We start from the raw sequence: 19,688 nt of genomic DNA on the forward strand, positions 1-19,688 counted from the left end.
TCAGCAAAAGGAGAACTAGGAAAAAGAGATGAGAGATGAACAGTTGGAGCGGAGGGATAATGCGATAGAAGGTGAGGAAGATGAAAAATCAAGCAAGGAAGTAGGTGTGATAAATTGCTGTGGCTGGTTAAAGAAGATAAAATGAGACAACTGACTGCCTTACATGTATTTATCTCTATAGTTCCTGGCGGTGCCTTGTAAAGTGAAATGTTACACAGCAAGGAGGCAAAGTAGTTGCACAAAGAGCAAGTTGACAAGAAGATAAATATATACTGTATACTCTATAGGAAATATTGGCAAAATATGCAATGAAAGGCAGCAACCTAGATGTATCAGTCGTGTGTACTACCAGAGGTGGTAAGAAAACTCACACTCTGTACTTCAGTAGAAGTACATATACTCGTGTTAAAAAATAGACTGGTAAAAGTAGAAGTACTGATTTAACTCCTTTACTTTAAAAGTAAAAAAGTACAGACTATGAAATGTACTTATGTACAAAAGTTAAAAAAATAAAAGGTTAGTCATTTATATGCAACCCCAATTCCAATGAAGTTGGGATGTTGTGTTAAACATAAATAAAAACAGAATACAATGATTTGCAAATCATGTTCAACCTATATTTAATTGAATACACTACAAAGATATTTAATGTTCAAACTGATAAACTTGATTGTTTTTAGCAAATAATCATTAACTTGGAGTTTTATGGCTGCAATGTTAGTATGTTCGTACTAAAAATTTAAAAAAACTGTTCTCACAGATTTGCTTTCACTGTACACTGACTAACACCAAAATACTAAATTAGCTAATGAAGGTGGTCAGCTTGGAGAATTGGAAACAATTCTCCAAAATAAAGCCATGGATGAAAAATATTGTGCTTCTCTGAATCTCTTTACATCGTCAATACTCCCTGGTTCCCGTTCTTCCATGTCACAAGATCCCAATCAATCAATCAATCAACCAATCAATCAATTAATCAATCAATATCTCAAATGAAGTTGAGTTCACCTCTCTATTTACATTTTAAACAAAGTAACAAGCCTATTTTGACAAGGGAGTAGAAAGTACTTTGTACACTACATACAGTATCTTTTTTCAAATGTAGTGAGAAAAAAATGAAAAGTCGTTCTAACAATAAATACTCAAATACAGACACCTTAAAAAGCTACTAAAGTATTTGACTAGTTTAACCGCAAAAGTTGACAAGCACCATTTACACAAAATTAGAGCCACACCTACTAACGGATTGCCAATCAGAGCATCGTTTGATGGTTTATTTCCAAACCTTGCAAAACAAAACAAATCCTATGAAAATAAAGGTTTTATTTTATATATATATATTATATTAGGGGGCACGGTGGACGACTGGTTAGAGCGTCAGCCTCACCGTTCCGCCTGTGTGGAGTTTGAATGGTCTCCCCGTGCCTGGGTGGGTTTTCTCCGGGCACTCAGGTTTCCTCCCACATCCCAAAAACATGCATTAATTGGAGACTCTAAATTGCCCGTCGGTGTGAATGTGAGTGCGAATGGTTGTTTGTTTGTATGTGCCCTGCGATTGGCTGGCAACCAGTTCAGGGTGTACCCCGCCTCCTGCCCGATGATAGCTGGGATAGGCTCCAGCACGCCTGCGAACCTAGTGAGGAGAAGCGGCTCAGAAAATGGATGGATGGATGGATATTATATTATTTTTATATATATAACCGACAAGTGCAATACGCATCTTAATGTAGATAGGGTCATCACCAACTCATCACGTACGTCCTCAAATATGTCTGTGCCTGTTATTTCTCCTTAACTCCCTGCTAATAGTACATATAGGTTTGATTGCATCTACAGGTGAGCATAAAATGTGATAAATTGTGCAAAACAGTCCAAGAGAGATGATTTCATGAAACACATCTGTCACAGAGAAATTGGTGTTTGCGATCAGGTCCACAGATTCTGCAAGAAAAACTTTGCCGATGTTTGTCGCAAACAAGAAAGTCGACAGGATCTGGGGGATAGAGCAACGAAGAAGATACCTGACTTTGAGCAGTCAATGTGACTTCTCTCTCCCCTTGAAGGGCTAGGATTAAAGGTTCCGTATTTTGGCTATTGAGAAGTGCATAGAGTGAGTCTCTAACATGGACTCAGTATAAAAGCTTGGAGTGTCCAGAATAGGCCCCTCTGACAGCTTTGACCCAGTTTTGTATCCACTTTGTCCATATTTGACTAAGACCGCCCCCTTTCCTCTGATTGGTTGACTCTGTGTAGAAGACCCAACCTTCACTGCTTTTGAGAGCACACGTTTGTTATGTTGACAGCGCTGGCTCAGGAGTGGAAAGAGAAGACAGAGCTTTGCTAGTGACTGAGATAAGCTTGAGAAATTCAAATGACCTGATTTCAGATCTCTCGGCAGAAAAACGTCTGGAACTGCGTGGATAATCTTCATTCATATTGCACATGTTTACAGAGGCACCATAGAGACAATATTACATCCCAAATAATAGAAATCGTGGGTTTGGTAAAATATGGGAGCTTTAAGGGTTAATTTAAGGTCAAGGGGTTAGTTAAAGAGACTAGTTCTCGTGCATGCACCTGTTATTAATCTATATTCATAAAGCATAATACTTTAACATTCCAGTGTAATTTTATAGTTACGTGAAAATTTTTGAGCTACCTGTTTTTGGGGAAAGTTCCTTTCTTGGAGTTGTCTATTTGTTATGAAATTACATCAAAAACCTCTTTCAAAGATTTTTTTTCAATGAAAGTAAAAAATTAATAACTTTTCCCAATTCACCAAAAAAAAAAGAGACGTCTGCTTTTGCGTTTAAACTCTTCATTTGTACTTCTTTGTCACTTCCCACCACTGTGTACTACAAATTGGAGCACTGTATTTATTACTGTGAGTTACTGTAGAAGTGAAGCATGAGAGACTCAAGGATGAAGGCGTAATTTCTGGGGAACCAGGCACCATCAGTTCATCTTAGTCACAGTTTGTCAACGTCGTGACGAAACTAATTGCTGCAAAATCTATTCCAAGCATTGATTAATAGAATACGATAAGCTGCATTGACGTAAACTTCCCAAAAGACATGCATGACTACCAAATGGGAAAAAAAGGATCACACAAGCTAAACTACAGCATTTCCTCAAATAGTTAAATTACTAAACTGCAGAGACACGTCGCTGTCCATTGATTGGTCGAAGAAGACAAGTTCCAGCTCTTTGGCATACTTACAATAGGAAAACAAGATATCTGACCTTTTGCTAAGACAGTTACTGTTGCTAAGGGAGTGCTTTATGCTTTGAAGGTTACAGCCCCCATATCAAAGTTAAACAAGGAAATAATGTAAAACGCATAAAGATGGAGAAAAAGTGAACCACTGCAGCTTAAGCAGCATGAGTATATACTCGAGAGTTCCTGTGAGTGCCGTATTCGGCAAAACGGTATGAAGCACTTGCTTCTGTTCAGGTAACCTGGACAAAGCACCTGTAGAAATATTAACCATCTACAATGTCTTTTATCTTATAAAATATGTTGTCAAGAGCTACACAAGATGCAGTGGTAAGTCTTCCATTGTGCTTACACAAATCATACCTTATATGCAGAAATAAAAAATATATATGTTTTTACGTTTTGTCTGAAGATAAAGAACCAGCGATAAAGAAAATATTCTAGCATGTTATGTTTGAGTCCCTTTTATAAGGAATAAGCATAACATTGATTAAAGTAAAACTCGGAGTGGCAGTTAACAGCTTGACGCCTCTTATTTGAAGAATTGTTCACTATTGAGCAAATGGCTGCTTGTTGTGAAGTGAGTTGAAGTAAGTCCACTGCCACAATACAAAGCTCATATCTCAAAATTTAGCTCGCAATTATCCTCCAAACAATGGTTTGTATCTCAGAAAAGTCTCAAGGCACCACTTCATAAGCATAACGCCGATTAAGATTTTAGCTGTACTGTAGTGTCACTTGTAGCGCGGCCTTATGACCATGCTAATGTGTATTTTTCCTTGACAACAAATGGAATATTATCAAACATTTAATGTGAAGCTCGTCATTGGTCTAACATCTGGTGTTGTGTTACTTGAACCACTTAAAACTGCTGACCGAGCCGTACGAGATTTCGAGGAAAACATGGTCGCAGACGGAATGAGATACCCTAATGATGCTCTCAACCTGCCGTGTTTTCCTCGCCAGTTCACACCATTGCACATGACAGAGCAGTGCGCACATGGGGCACATTAACCTTTCATTCTCTTGCACGCACACACACACGTCATATACATTACTTCCTTAGGGCAGCACACCAGCTGGGGTATTTGGTGTTACCATAGCAACAGCATCTGAAGGTGTGGCATTGCTTGTATGATGGCAAAGGAGAGGGGAGTCTGTGTGAGAGCCGATCTTGCTGATGCTGGAATTTAATTGCGCACAGTAAGGACAAAAGTATTGAGACACTTAGCCAGACTGGAGGTTTTCTACTCCTTATCCTGTTCAGGCTTGCAAGGAAGCTGGAGCCTATCCAACCTGACTTCAGGCGAATGACAGACTACACGATGGACAGGTCAGCAGTCAATCACAGGGCACATCGAGACAGACAATCATTCACACTCTAATCTATCCATCCATCCATTTTCTACACCACTTATCCTCACTAGGGTCGCTGGTATGCTGGAGCCTATCCCAGCTAACTGCGGGCGAGAGGCGGGGTACAACCTGAATTGGTCACCAGCCAATCGCAGGGCACATATGAATAAACAATCATTCACACTCGGGCACTTTAGAGTCTTCAATTAACCTACCGTGCATGTTTTTGGGATGTGGGAGGAAACTGGAGTACCCGAAGAAAACCCATGCAGGGACGGGGAGAGCATGCAAACACTGGACCTGGGTCCTCAGAGCTTAGAGGCGGATGTGCTAACCGGTTATTCACCATGCCCACTCTAATCTAATTTTAAAAAAATTAACAAGTGAGTAAAATAACCTTTTTAAATTCTTAAAAGCAGAAATTGGTTTCCAGGCTCACTGCACTGTGGTGTAGTCTCACAGTGAGCGCCTGTAATAGAAACTATACATATTAAATTTGTATCAATTTACAGCAACATCACTGTGTGTGTGTGTGTGTGGCCACGGCTATAGTGCAGTGTCATTAGCCGACATATCAAACTAATTTGAATTGGAATTAGGTTTGCGCATGCTATCTGATTTCATCCACAGAAACTCTAATAAATATCTGTGATCACTAATCAGTGTTTGCATGGTGTTCTGTTCTGGGTGGGCAATGATTACAGATGTTATCGTGTATCCATGATTTGTGTTACATGCATTTTCACCAGTTTGGACCCTGGTATTGTCTAGCTTTTTTTTGTTACTTCTGTTCAAGATGCAGATCTGCATGTATTGATCTGAAATCCGCATCCCTTTTATGTTGTGTGTGTGTGTGTGTTTGCGTGTGAGATAGATACAATTGGCAGCAAGGTCAGCCTACACACACAAGGTCAGTATACACACACTCAGTACAGTCACACGCAGAGGGTACTGAGGCCTTCAGGCAGCTGATGTCATCGTATATCTTTGGGCATGATGACATGAACGGACACACTCCTGTCTCACTCACATTAAATTGTATTGTCATTAAAGCACTGATGGGTGTTGGTTGCCTGGTAGATCAGAGCTATGAGGACATTGATAAAAAGCTTTATTAGATCTGTTGGGCACGTTCACAAGAGGAAACGTGGATGACTCACTGAGGAGCAGGGATTTGTAAAATATGAATAGCATCATCAGGTAGTGTGGTACATTGACAATGAAAGGGTAGCTCCATTCAGATTTCCAGTGGAAATAAAAACACCTCTTTTCAATTGCCATGTTTTTGTGACATAAATAATGAAATCCTTTTAAAATATTTCCCTCCATTAATGTGACCTATAACTTGTAGAACTCAATTGAAAATAGTAATAATAATATTTTTAGAAGGAAATATACATAGACAACAGATATAATGTGGTTGCACATGTGTGCACACTCTCTTATAACTGGAGGTGTGGCTGTGTTCAGAATTCAACCAATCACATTCAAACTCATGTTAAATGGGAGTCAGCACATACAGGTACCTGCCACCATTTAAAGTGCCTCTGATTATCTCCACTCAAGTTGAGTTGTTCTAGGTTTTTCCAGACTTTTTATTTGGCTTTCTAGCAGAAGCTTAAGGGTTGGCATTAGGAAGTGTTCATAAGGCCAAGAAGAAAAACAGCCCAAAGCACGATGCTGCCACCAACATGTACAGGTTATAGGTCACATTTATCTTGGTCTCATTTTTATATATCACAAAAACCTGACATTTGAAAAGGGGTGTGTAGACTTTTTATATTCACTGTCTGACCATGTTAGGGAGCACTTCAATCACACACAATCCCCACCTATTGAATTCAATATTTCAGTTTAAAATTTGTATGGATAACATAGTATAATTCATGGCGGCACGGTGAACGACTGGTTAGCGCGTCCGCCTCACAGTTCTGAGGACTGGGGTTCAATCCCCGGCCCCGCCTGTGTGGGGTTTGCATGTTCTTTCCATGCCTGCGTGGGTTTTCTCCGGGCACTCCGGTTTACTCCCACATCCCAAAAACATGCATGGTAGGTTAACAACTCTAAATTTCCCGTAGGTGTGAATGTGAGTGAAAATGGTTGTTTGCTTGTATGCGCCCTGCGATTGGCTGACAATCAGTTCGGGGTGTACCCCTCCTCCTGCCCGATGATAGTTGGGATAGCCTCCAGCACGCCCGCGACCCTAGTGAGGAGAAGCGGCTCAGAAAATGGATGGATGGATGAATGGATGGAGTATAATTCATTGAGTGCAAACTAATGAAGAAAATGATCAATGTAAACCCAGGTAATTGACCCCAGTGAGGACTGGATTTACAATCCTACTCAAAATCAAAGGACTCACAGGCTGACCCAACTGCTGTGTGGTTCCTCAAGACAACTCATATTCTGTATCAGTGTGTATGAACTCCATGTGCCTGTATGCACTCCCTAGAACGTCTGGGAGTGCTCCCAATCAAACGACAGATGGCTCACAATTCTAATGCCACGCACATATGTTTACAATAACTGTACTACAGCCTGAGTAAAAAAGTGTGTCAGCGTAAACGCTACGATTGTACACCAGTTTGCCAAGGGTGTGAGCCTGGTTTACTAAACTACAGCTTACTGCATGCAGATGCCAGGGAGCAGTGTACAATGAGCTTGTTGAATATTTCAAACATTCTATAATGATGATGTACGACACTCCCTGCTGCACAAATGAATATGTACGACGGCTTTCTTAACCTGGAGGGGGAGCTTTAAAACGGCATTAGTCAAAGCTGTCTAGATGCTGCAGCGCAACATCCTGGTTCAACCTGTTTTGACCTCACATTTGGTATGATGTGATTAAGTTGTTGTTTTGACAACACAAAACACAAATTAAAAATGAAAGTGAGAGAATTTAGTAGGAACTAGTACGAAAACAAGACCCCACGCTCGTAACGCAAAACATTTGTGTCTCAAATCATCTTTCCCTATTGAAATGGATGGCAATGCCATTAATCTGTTCCAGCCACCCAAAAAGACACAACAATTTTTAAAGCAGGGTGAGTACAGTGCGGGACTGCGTCTCCTGCGCTCTCAGCGGGAGCGTCACTGCATGTTACATCTTTTCCACCAGTTGTCAATCAGTCCTGGAGGTCTGTTTGCACACATTACACCGACTGACTGCTCAACAACAGTGCTGCAGGTTATGTGGATTTGTAAAGAATCTACCTGCTGAGCTGCCTCGCGACCCTGTGTGTGTGTGTGTCTGTGAGTATTTGTGCTCATTATTAACACAAGTACAGTAGAAGGTTACAGTTATTATTAGACAGGTGGTATTAGACTGGTCATTTTACCTGTGTATGCGCCACATTCTGTTTCTTTCTTCTGCTCTTTTGTTACCTTGGCCAAATTCAACTGTAAATAATTTTTTGTTTTTTTTGACTGTGTATGTTTGTAGCCAATTTAACAGCACCTTATATCTGCACCTTTATCTGGATTGGCACCAAAATGTATTGGCTCATGCCCTAATCATAAAGTTGTGAGAAAAACAGTAATAAAGTTATGAGACATGCCAGAGCCACCTTTTACACCGCTTCTACTTCTAATTCGGGCATTAGAGGTTGCAGGTGAGCTGGAGCCTATCCCAACTGATTTTTGGCCAGAAGCAGGGTACACCCTGGACTGGTCGACAGGTCGTTTACTTTTGGAGAGGTGTGCAGAAGTTCATCATCTCACTTGCAAATGCATAAAACAAACTGCAAAATTAGAAATAGATGTTAGCTTTTGTTACAGATAGATTTTTAAAGGACACGTGCATTTTTTAAACAATTTTAAACTGTTCCCATCTGTCTTAATAACATGCCTGTGACATGCATTTGTCATGATACTGATTCTACTAGTGAAAGCATATTCCAGAGTGTGGGGAAAAAAGTGAGCATCCAAGACAATGAATGCATTTCAACTCATGGAGGCAGCTGTTCATACACTATACAGCACGTGGTGCAGGGACACATCGCAAAAACACAAATACTGTAGTCCTTACCCACCTCAGTTAAATAAGTGCTGCATATCAGAAGCTAACGCTGTTAGCTAATGCTACTCTGTGCATCCGACAAAATAAATTTTAACTTAATCTTCCCAATGTGTTGTTTGGGCCTATTGTTTATATGATTGAAATGGTTTGGGGAATAACATTTTTAAAAAAAAAATCAAAGTGGAAGTTTTTATTTGTTGATTGATTGAATATTATTGTTCCCTTCGAAAGACAATTGTCACCAAAAACATTGGACAGTATTTTGACAGCCAAGGTACCAGAACGAAACGTATCCTAACAATATCCCAAAGACCAAAGCTGACTTTGGCATGCATTCTGAGGTCACAGTGTCTTTGATGTTACCGGCGTCTCCCGTCATCATTACAGGGCTCATGTGACTTTAAAACCATTATACTCGTGTGAACCAGTCAGAACGTATCAGTAGAAGCCAGGCTGGAGGGCACAAAAGGATTATAAGAGTCTGGAGAGCAGTGATACTGGACACGTAACGTACATGCGTGCAAACCCACAGTCAGCGCCCCCCCCCGTAATGGGGAGAGAGGAGTGTTGCATGGTATTAATGCCGTAATCCTGGTTGGTATCTCCTGAAAAAGAAAGAAGGAGAAAGTGGGAGTAGAGTAACTGAACACAGGACAGCTACCCACAACTCTGCATTTGTGGTGGGATTCCCCCATACACTCCCAAAACATTTCCCCTTTCCCTCCCCCACTACAATTCCACAGCTTTTGCTGTTACCGTGACAACAGGGTCAGAGGCAAGCCCCTTGAGCTGAAAACAGAAAAGGTGCCCTCTAGTCTGTTTTGCACACACTCCCCCCTTTTTTGTGTTCTCCACTTTGTTCATTTGCTTACATGCTGAGCAATGACTGAGAGTTTTTTGTGTAGATGCGGAGAGATTCTGCAGCAACTATATTTTATTCTTCTTTTTGCCTCTTTTTCGTTCACTGAGGTTTAATTGTTGTTGTTGTTTTGTAGGACTAAGCAGAAAATGCTTGTCCACATTGGATAACATTTTGTAGAATAGAAGAAGAAGCCCTAACATTATGGTCCAAATCAGCTATACGTGATAAAAATGTGAATGTAAATGTGTACAAACAAACGTGAACCATAAAAATAATAAATAAATCTGAATGCAGGCATCTTTTTCACTGATCCTGTTCATGTTCTGTGTCATCAGCAACCCATTTCGGCAGCATTTCTTTAAGCGAGAAATTTTTCTTCATTTACATGTGGCAAAATTCAGGTATATAAAGGAGATGGCTAATTTAGTGCTGATCCCAAGTTTGTACAACCATTGTGGAGGTCTGCTCTGTTCCATTCTTGTTGTTATTTGTACTCGGACCAATAACTAATTAAATCTCAACTAAGAGCCAAAATACACATCACACATTTCAGGATGATTTTAGCGTCCAGTCAGACTGGGTTCATATCATCCCATATCGATCTTTTTGTATTATTTTTATTATTATTTTTATTTTGTTTTATTTGTTTTGCCATTTTGCCACAGCATTCAAATTTAAATGGCAATTTCCATTTTTTTAAACACCAGTACTTTCATTTTGATTCATTCACTATTATTATTTCATCCATCCATCCATCCATTTTCAACACCGCTTATCCTGGTTAGGGTCGCGGGACGCTGGAGCCTATCCCAGCTGACTTCGGGCGAAAGGCGGACTACACCCTGAACTGGTCGCCAGTCAGTCGCAGGGCACATATAGACACGGACAACCATTCGCACTCACATTCACACCGTCACTGAGTGGGAACTGAACCCACGCTGCCTGCACCAAAGTCAGGCGAGTGTAACACTACACCTAGGCCTATGGTATTTCGTGCCATATCATGTGTAAGTGTGTGCTGGTATGACAAATTTCTTGTATCCTTGAAATACATGTCTCACGTTGGAAGAACATTGTAGCTACTTGGCATCCAATTAGATTGCGCTGATGTCATCATCTATCCATTTTTTTTTTATCGTTTTGCCTCAGCATTTTCTTACAGAAATGTTTTAGACGTTTCATTTCGTTGGATTTATAATAAATGGCATATTTATTATTCTATTTATCCATCCATTTTCTATAGCGAGTGAGCTGGAGCCTGTGTCCCAGTTGACACGTCTGTGTAGATTCAACCTTTTGCTGCTATCCCAGCTGACTTCGGCCAAGAGGCGGGCTACACCCTGGACTGGTCGCCAGTTAATCACAAGGATAATAATTTAATATTCTTATATTTATTCATTTATTTATAGTCATTTGTGTTAGTTCATAATTTATGCTGCATCATAGTCTTTACTTGCACTTATGTAATGGTTGCGTGCGTGTGCATTAATAATGGGGAGGTGTAAATGAAGTGGTGCATCATGCTGTGCCTTTAGCTGTCATTGTACAAATGTACTGTATACGCCAGCCTCTGTGATAACAGTGCTTATCTTTGATGACCTGCTCTTACTGTCTGTCTGGGCCCTCAACTAAATATTGAGCCCCGTCTATCAATAGTGACTCTCACGCACACACACACTGTGCGCACATCCTCTGGGGAAGCAAAGTCCTGCATCAGCTGCTAAATTGCCTTAACTCTCTCTGCAGCTAATAGGCTAGCCGCCCTCCCCATTTAATGAGGGTCCGTCGTTCATCTCTCGGACTTTCTATGCTGTCTTGGATGTCTGCAGTCTCTTTTTCATGCTGCTTAGTTTTGTCTCTAGGTTCATGTTGCGCGTCTCTCCAATGGGTTGGCTTGTTTGCAATTTGATGCTTCCCCCAATGGGATTCGGCAGAGTGGTCCCACTTATCATTACTGGATATGGAATGAAGGTCTCTTCTCAGAGTATCACTAATGACTTAAATCCCAGCTCTCTTTGCTTTCACTGTTTGATTGGATACGATGGGAAAAATAACTGGACACGAGATGAATATAAAAATAGGCATTCTGATGGACTATAAGTAATAGCAAAGCAATGAGGCTCCTATTTACATTGTACAACTGACATCTGGGCAAGTAATATTTAATACATTTATCCATTTATTTTGTATAGGGTTTGTCCCCATTAGGTTTGTGGCTTTGCTGGAGCCTGTCCCAGCTGACATTGGGTGAAAGGGATGTGGACCATGGACTGGTTGCTAGCCAATCTCAGGGCACATATACAAAAACAACCATTCACTCTCATCGTCGTACCTATAGACAATTTAGAGTCTTCAACAAACTTAAAACAGTGGTGTCTTGAGTAAAAGTTGTCGTTTAACCGTTTTTTTATTTGACTTGTGGCGGTAAACTCAACTCATTTCTCAACAAGCAATAGTTTGTCAGACAATTCTTCAAAAAACGCTTCGAGCTCTTTTATAACACTCCCAGTTGTAATTACTGTCAAACAAAACAAAGAGAATGATATCTGTATTTAAACCAACCACATAGCTTTGCCTTAATAAAGCCAGTTTAGCTTAATGCTAAGAAACAATGCAAAACGCCATAGACGGGCTAAAGAATAGCATTGGTGTTGCGGTTTTACAACCCTCGAAGCAACGAATATTTGAACGAACACTGTGTAGCAACTCATGTAGACAGAAAATATAAGAATACTCACAGGCATACCGTATATTCTTTATCCTCTGCGTAAAATGACTAATATTAATGCAGTGTACTGAGTCAGTTGTGAGACTCCTCTTCGTGTCTGTCTCTGTGTTGATGTTTTACTGGCCCCAGGTGACCAAGGCGCGGACACCAGAAGGGTAATTATGTCATTACTGTTTGTTTTTATTTAGTATAGAGTGCTGTTTTTTTAATTAAAAACATTTGGGGGGGGGGGAAACTGGGACGGATTATTGGCATTTTCCATTCATTTTAATGTTTTGAGTTATGAGTGTGGTCATGAAACAAATTAAACTTGTATCTCAAGGCACCCCTTTATACATGTTTTTGTAACGCGGGACGAAGCCAGAGTACCTGGAGAAAGCCCACGCAAGCACGGAGAGAGCGTTCAAACTCCACATTGGAAGGCTAGAGCTTAGATTTGAACCTCGAAAGTACTGATATCCAACAATAGCAATTCATATAGACAAAGGTGAGGACGCTGTTAACTCACAGTAGCTGTAATAGGATTCTCCCTGCATACTAACGTTGTACAGTATGTTGCTATGCGAACCAAGAATTATTTTGTTGGTGTAAAAACTATTCACTCTAACAATGCCAGTACAGTACTATTGATCTTTCTCTTCACATTCAAACACGAGTGCAGCCCACTAATCGTTATTACAAAATAAAAGATATGTCACCTTGAAAAAGCAGCCGCACATAGTCAACACTACTAACAGGTGAACGACTGGTAGCACATCTGCCTCACAGTTCTGAGGACCTGAATTCAAATCCAGCCTCGCCTGTGTGGAGTTTACAAGTTTACAGGCCTGCATGGGTTTTCTCTGGGTACTCTGGTTTCCTCCCACATTCCAAAAACACGCATGGCAAAAGCTTGCAATATCACAACATTATTATTACAATTTGAAATTTTGGTACAGATTTTAGCAGGAGTCAAGGAAGTTGACGCACACGATTTTGGCCTTGAGTTTGATACCTGTGCTTTATATTGTCTATAGGTGTGCATGTGAGTTTGAATATTTGTTTATACATGCCCTACGATGTCCTGCCTCTCGTCGGAATACAGTGGGAAGTCAGTTAGTAGGCTCCAGCTGACCCGCTACCCTAATGAAGATGAGTGCAATCCAAAATGAACGGATGGATGATCCTTAGCTCTCAGCTTGTTCAACAAGCAACCCTTTTAGGCCGCAAACCAGTTGGGTTTAAATGAATGACGTAGAGCAGTGACTATACAACAAACATCATCTCTATTCTATTGTTTCTGCATGACACAGAACTCTTTTTATTTCTGTTGAAAGCAGAGACAATATGAACTATATTGCTTTGCTTTATTTCTTATGTTATATAAGATATTGACTTAGATGTCTCTTAGGTCTGCATACTTGTCATATCCCCTTTTTTATGTACACTTTTTTATTGTCTGTCAATTTGTCGATTTCCCAGACGAATCCACTAAGTGTATCTTAAGTAGAGCTTTACTCAATTTTCAATTTAACCCCATAATCACTCATTTATCAACGGACACACAACAGGTCTATTGTTGAGAATCAGTTTGACGGCAGGCCTCCTCTGGGTTTCCACGGAGACAAGCAGAAGCAATAAGCGCACACTTGACCCCGCCGCTCTCTTATTGGCCTCCGCGCACACACCTCAAATCTAATCTGGGAAGAGTGAGCCTCCAAGGCGATAGTCCTCCATCTGCCCCCTAAGACTGGAGGGGAGCAGAGAAGGAGGGTAAGAAGGCGGTGAAGACACAAGGAAGTTAATCATATCATTTTGCACTGACCTGGAGACGAGAGCATCGATCGCTTCCGTCTTGTAGTTGCCTCATATCACCATCACAAACACACACACACACACACACACACACACAAACATACAGTCAAAAACCTCATGATGATGGATAGCGGAGATCAGTAAAAGAAAGATACAGTCGAAACAAACAGCTATTTTCCCCATATGGATAGGCCTTGGCGATATGGTCTTAGAAGAAAAGTCTTTCTCACAAAAGCTAGCAATGTCTTTATTCAACATGAGTTTAGCATTTTTCTCTTTTGCAATTTGTCTTATTTGTCCCGATACCAAACAAATGATTTCCCCAATATTAACTTGCATCAACTCCGACAGAAGTAATTTATTTTTCTTTTTTTCTTTGCATTGCTGCATCCATTTCCAGTTCTACATTCTACATCATATTTCTCCTTTGGTACCCATCTGTGACCAAACACACACACCAAAAAAAAAAAAAAAACTGATTATACGAATGCTTAAAATCTAAAAAGAAGTCAGTCTTGCTATGTATGCTCATAAACAGTTTGACCTCCAAATTCTTGTGCAACTTGAGAGGCACATTGTCCCCTATTTTTTTTTATTTTTTTATTTTTTTATTTTATTTTTTTTTTTTGAGTTCCACATTGACTCTACAAGGTTTCATTATACTAGGAATTGACTGTTTATTTTGCCTGAAAGATACTTCAATTCAACCTATGGAATTCTTTAGTTGTAATGCAAGCATTTCGATTGATTTCATTGGCATTTTGAGTTCCAAGATTGGTCACTGAACGAATTAAATTTATAAGTCAAGACACTACTGTAGATAATCACTGGGCTGGATTGAAGATGGCCAACGACCGTACTTAAATTTGCCCACCCCGGCCAATATTATTTGTCTCTTGTTGTCTTTATTGAGATGAGCTAACTGAATCGTAACACCATCAAAGCTCTTTGTGGCGCTTTCACGTGACAGCTACTCTGGATTGCATCTGTTCAACATGCTACAGAATCCATAGAATCTGTTTTCCTGACCATCTGATTTAAAAATTGTCAAAATGTACAGGAAGTGGATGATGTCATGACTGGAATAACAGTGATGTTAGCCACTTAAATCGTCACGCTTTCCCATTTTTCTCAATTTACCCATAAATATACTACTTCAAAAAATGCACAATGTTTTATGTAGTGCAAACTATTGCAATTATTTGCCCATATTTTCATTCTGGACTGTAACTCAGTGTAAAATCTCTCAAAAGCAGCTTGACTTATTTTGTTACCGTGATCTCTTTCGCAGCTTGAGAGTCTTTGAAAGGTAAATAAGCATGAAAATGTTTGCTGGAATTTATTTTCATGTATTACAACCGCAGATTTCCCCAGAGTCGCTTATTTGTGCAAGCAAGCAGCGAGTAGAAAGCTTTGAAATCTGAAACATGATCCTGTTGTTTGTGTCTGAGAGAGCCGTGTGTATGTGCATGCGTGTGTTGAGTCAATGAAAAGCTACTGAAGGACTCGGCAGTACATCAGAACAATAAAAGCTTACTTATGATGATTTCTTCCCCTTGGTAATCAGGTCAGGATCAATTGGATTGCTGTGTACGCATTTGTGTCTACAAAAGCTTCAGTGTACGTTGTCCGTCCGTAATGTAATTGTGCGCCTTGCATATTTATACGGGTTTGTTGTTTGTTTTATTGTCTTTAAAGGACACTATTGTATATTAAATTTGGGCCTAAAACACACGGCCGTGTGCATACAGTATACTGTTTTAAAAATAAAATTAGGAAGTTCTCATCATGAGTTTAAAGAATCTTTTCGCAATTTATGAATGAACTCACATCTTTGAATTTAAATCTACATTTTACATACTCTCCATCTGAGCTTGTTCTCATGAGAATTTACAATGATTTGGATAAAATTGAATGCTATTAGTAAAAAAGAAATGTTTACTTTTGTTATGGAGTCTTCATTTCTTTAATTGTATTAAAATTATGCACTAGTAGTGTAGTTGAACATGCTACTGCATTTTGTGCACTGTGCAGGTTCGATTGCCGGCCAGTGCCCAAATACTCAGCCACTGTCGGTCCCAAGCCCTTTTTAAAAAATGGGTGGGTTGCGACTCACGAAGGGCATCCTGCGTAAAAAAAAAACATGGCAAAAAAAATAAAATCATGATCTCTTGATCGGTTGAGCTGAAAGTCACAACAGCAATAACAACAATTGTATTCAAATGACATGCCCTAACCTAGGGGTGGGCAAAGTACGGCCAGCTCCGTTATTTAATCCTTCCCATCGAGTTCTTTCACTAATTGTTGTTTTGTTTTCCTCTCCTGCTTATGTCCTTCAGTTCTCCAAGGAGAAGTACTTGCTGGAGTCTCCACCCGAGAAGCTGCGTAAGGAGCTGGAGGAGGAGCTGAAGCTGAGTCCTGCTGACATCAGGAGCCATGGCTGGTACCATGGACACATACCCAGAGAGGCAAGTCTAGCTGATCCAGAGCTTTCATTCGTCCATTTTCTATAGCACTTGTCGTTGTTAGGAGCCCCTAAACCTCTGATCCCAGAATCACCCCTGGTTTTGTATGACATCACGATAGAATACCAAGTATCATAATCCATTTTTGTTCCATGAAAAACTGTAGACAGGAAGTTGTGCTCAATAAATAAACCCATGCTGTTGAAAACCACCTTGGCAGAGGTAATTAAACAAGATCAAAGTGTGGGTTGATGTGCATTTCAAGCGGCCGTGCCATTAAGCGATTACTTGAGCGGCTTTTTAGCAGCGCAAACACTGGATGACGCCGATTAATGATTCCCATCCCTTTCTCTGCTCTGCGGGATTGACTTTAGTGTTCTCGAAGAGGGACGCTGTGCCAAGCAGACAACTGTGTGCACTGCTCACGTATGCAATTGGATTTCACAGCTGGTCAAAAACACACACACATACAGACACGCACGCACATACACAGAGCTCCACCCACACGTGGAAGGTGTCACTGCTGTCTGCCTCGTACACAGTCACACATTCAATTAAACCGTCTATGGGTTTTTTCCATTTTGCATATTATACATTATTCATGGGGTTGTCCCAATGTAAACTTAGTGGGAACTCAAAGCACTCTGTCTTCTATGTAACACACACACATATCTACTCTAGAGTGGCTTTCTGATATTACACTACTTCCCTCTATTTAGTTCTGTATAGTTGGTCTTCCATCCATCCATTTTCTGAAGCGCTTATGCTCAAATGGGTCACGGGGGAGTTGGTGCCTATCCCAGCAGACTTTGGTTGCGAGGCGGGGTACGCTGTGGCCAATTGGAGGGAACACATAGACAAACATCCATTCATACGCTCACCTTTGGACAATTTAGAGCACAGGTGGGCAAAGTATGACCCGCGGGGCCACATACAGGTATATCTGAATGAATTAGAATAGTGTCTAAAGCTTTAGGTAGTTCAATTCAAAAAGGGAAACTCCTAGAGATGCACTACACACACTATAAATGAAATAGTTCATTATTTTTTCTAAATAGATACTGTATGTGTACTTTTGATGATTATAGCTTTTTCACCACCTCTAGAAACTAGAATATAACGTAACAAACAATCAAGAAAAAATAGAAATGATTTTTAATGTAGAAATTAGGCAGGAATTTGCCCTCTGAAAAGTATTCTCCCAAGTGTTTAATTAATCGACATAATGTATGAGTACTGAAATAAACAGACTTTTTTTTACCATTTTGATGAGATGTACCTGTACACCCGGATTCATTTTCTTTATCGAGCCCAATGATTATTTACATTACATAGAGTCCTGTAATATTTGTTGTATTAATTTAGCCATTTTTCACAAAAATGACCTCATAAAATCTTACTTATTGCCATTTTATTTATTTTTGTCTTTTTTTAAAACATTGTTTTTATTTCGAAGTAAACTAAAAAACAAACTAATTGTCAATTTCAAACAACAACAAACACATTTGTGTGTTTTTTAACACATTTTTAACTCATCAACAAATGACCTGGGCAGTGTGTCCAGATTAAAAAAACAAATGTGGCCCTTGAGCTCAAATGTGCCCAACTCTGATTTACTATACACATGTTTTTACATGTGAGAGGAAGCCGAAGTACCTGGAGAAAACCCACACAAACATAATGAAAGTATATAAACTCCACACAACAAAGGGGCTGAGTCGAGATTTGAACCCAGAACCTCAGAACTGTGCGGCAGACATGCTATTTGTCCACTGCGGCCATGTTTAGTTGAAAACATGAAATATTCTCAATTTGGTAGCCTTGTCTATTTTTATCATATGTGCAGTGCAGCATTGTGGAGGATATAAGCGCGTCCTAAGAAAGCAATGATCTATGTTTGTACTGCCTCCTGCTGGTGATGTTGTGTGCTTACACATATGAATACATTTACGGTTTAACATCACTGCAGACACCTTCATACGGTATTAAAAATACTCAGTATAATATTATTCTGCTTTATAATATAACTTTTTTTCTTCTGATATTTGTTTTCTTAAAAAGATTTTTAAAAATGAAGGACACCATTGTTTTTGTTTGCTTTCAGGCCTGAGGCGGTTTTTCAACCACTGTGACAGAAAGATTTCTTTTATGGATTGCTCGTATTGTTATAAAACAAAGTGATTTTTTTTCACAATAATGCTGAACACAATAGATTTCTTCTCAAAAAACGCTTTTCTCAGTCAGCAATCGCTGCTGGCATCTTATTTGTCTCTGCCAGTTTGAACAGCGCAGCAGATGCATTTTGGCAGCTTTTTGTTATTGTTGTTCAACCCAAAAATGTCCCAAGGCATTGTAATTACTCCTGATGGACCGGATTCCCATTATATCACTGTCAAAAAAATGATTTAAAAACACAACGATGTTGACAAAGGAAATAGGGGTGTGAACCACAGTAGAACAATAGTTACATATTCTCGATATTTGACCACAAGTAACGTTACAACAGTCAAATCGTATTCTTATTTGTGGATGGGGGGTGGACAGGGTGGTCCGGCCCCCTCCACCTGCAAGGGGGGCAAGCCAGAGAGCCTATCCTGCGGGGGACCCAGCCAGGGGGACGCCAGCCACTCCCAAGGCCCCAGGGAGTTTCCCCGAGCCCAACCGGAGCGCCCCGACCAGTCCCAAAGGGTGGGGGCGTGGGTACCGGATCACCACCACCCACGCTTGCATGGATGCTTATAAAGAATGCAAAGGATGCCTATAAAAAAAAAAAGCAAATGGAAATAATTCAAAAAACGTGTTGCTTATTTGTTTTTGTTTTTTTCCTTCTGGAATTTGTTTCATTTCTCATGATACCAAACAAGCTTTGAACATTTTTTTCCCAGCATGTTTTTCCTTTTTTTGCAGAAATAATAGAAATAAGTATTTCTTTCAGCATCTCATCAGTAGGTCTTCTGTGTGTGCGTGTGTTTGTGTGTGTGTGTGCAGGTGTCAGAGACTCTGGTGCAGCATCACGGAGACTTCCTGGTGCGTGACTCTCTGATCAACGTGAGTGACTACGTGCTGACCTGTCGGTGGGATAACGAGGTGTTGCACTTCAAGATCAGCAAAGTCCTGGTCAAATCCAGCGACACCAAGGTGCGCACACACACACACACACACACTCTCTACTTAAAAGTGTCATCTTTTCATATTCTCAGTTACAAGACGTGATCCGTATTGAGTAAGTGTCTCCCAAACTTTAT

The 19,688-nt window shown here is 40.2% G+C and overlaps 1 protein-coding gene across 4 annotated transcripts in view; it reads left to right on the forward strand.

The window, feature by feature from the left end:
• sh2d3ca (SH2 domain containing 3Ca) overlaps positions 1–19,688 on the forward strand; it is a 64,391-nt gene that overhangs the window by 25,549 nt on the left and 19,154 nt on the right. For all 4 annotated transcript variants that reach the window (XM_061699336.1, XM_061699339.1, XM_061699337.1 and 1 more), the window contains exons 2-3: positions 16,318–16,446; positions 19,432–19,581. In XM_061699336.1, coding sequence (XP_061555320.1) covers positions 16,318–16,446; positions 19,432–19,581 — 279 coding nt within the window. The remainder of the gene's footprint in view (positions 1–16,317; positions 16,447–19,431; positions 19,582–19,688) is intronic.

The sequence above is a fragment of the Phycodurus eques genome, chromosome 15 (assembly GCF_024500275.1).
Source record: "Phycodurus eques isolate BA_2022a chromosome 15, UOR_Pequ_1.1, whole genome shotgun sequence".
Lineage (NCBI taxonomy): Eukaryota > Metazoa > Chordata > Actinopteri > Syngnathiformes > Syngnathidae > Phycodurus > Phycodurus eques.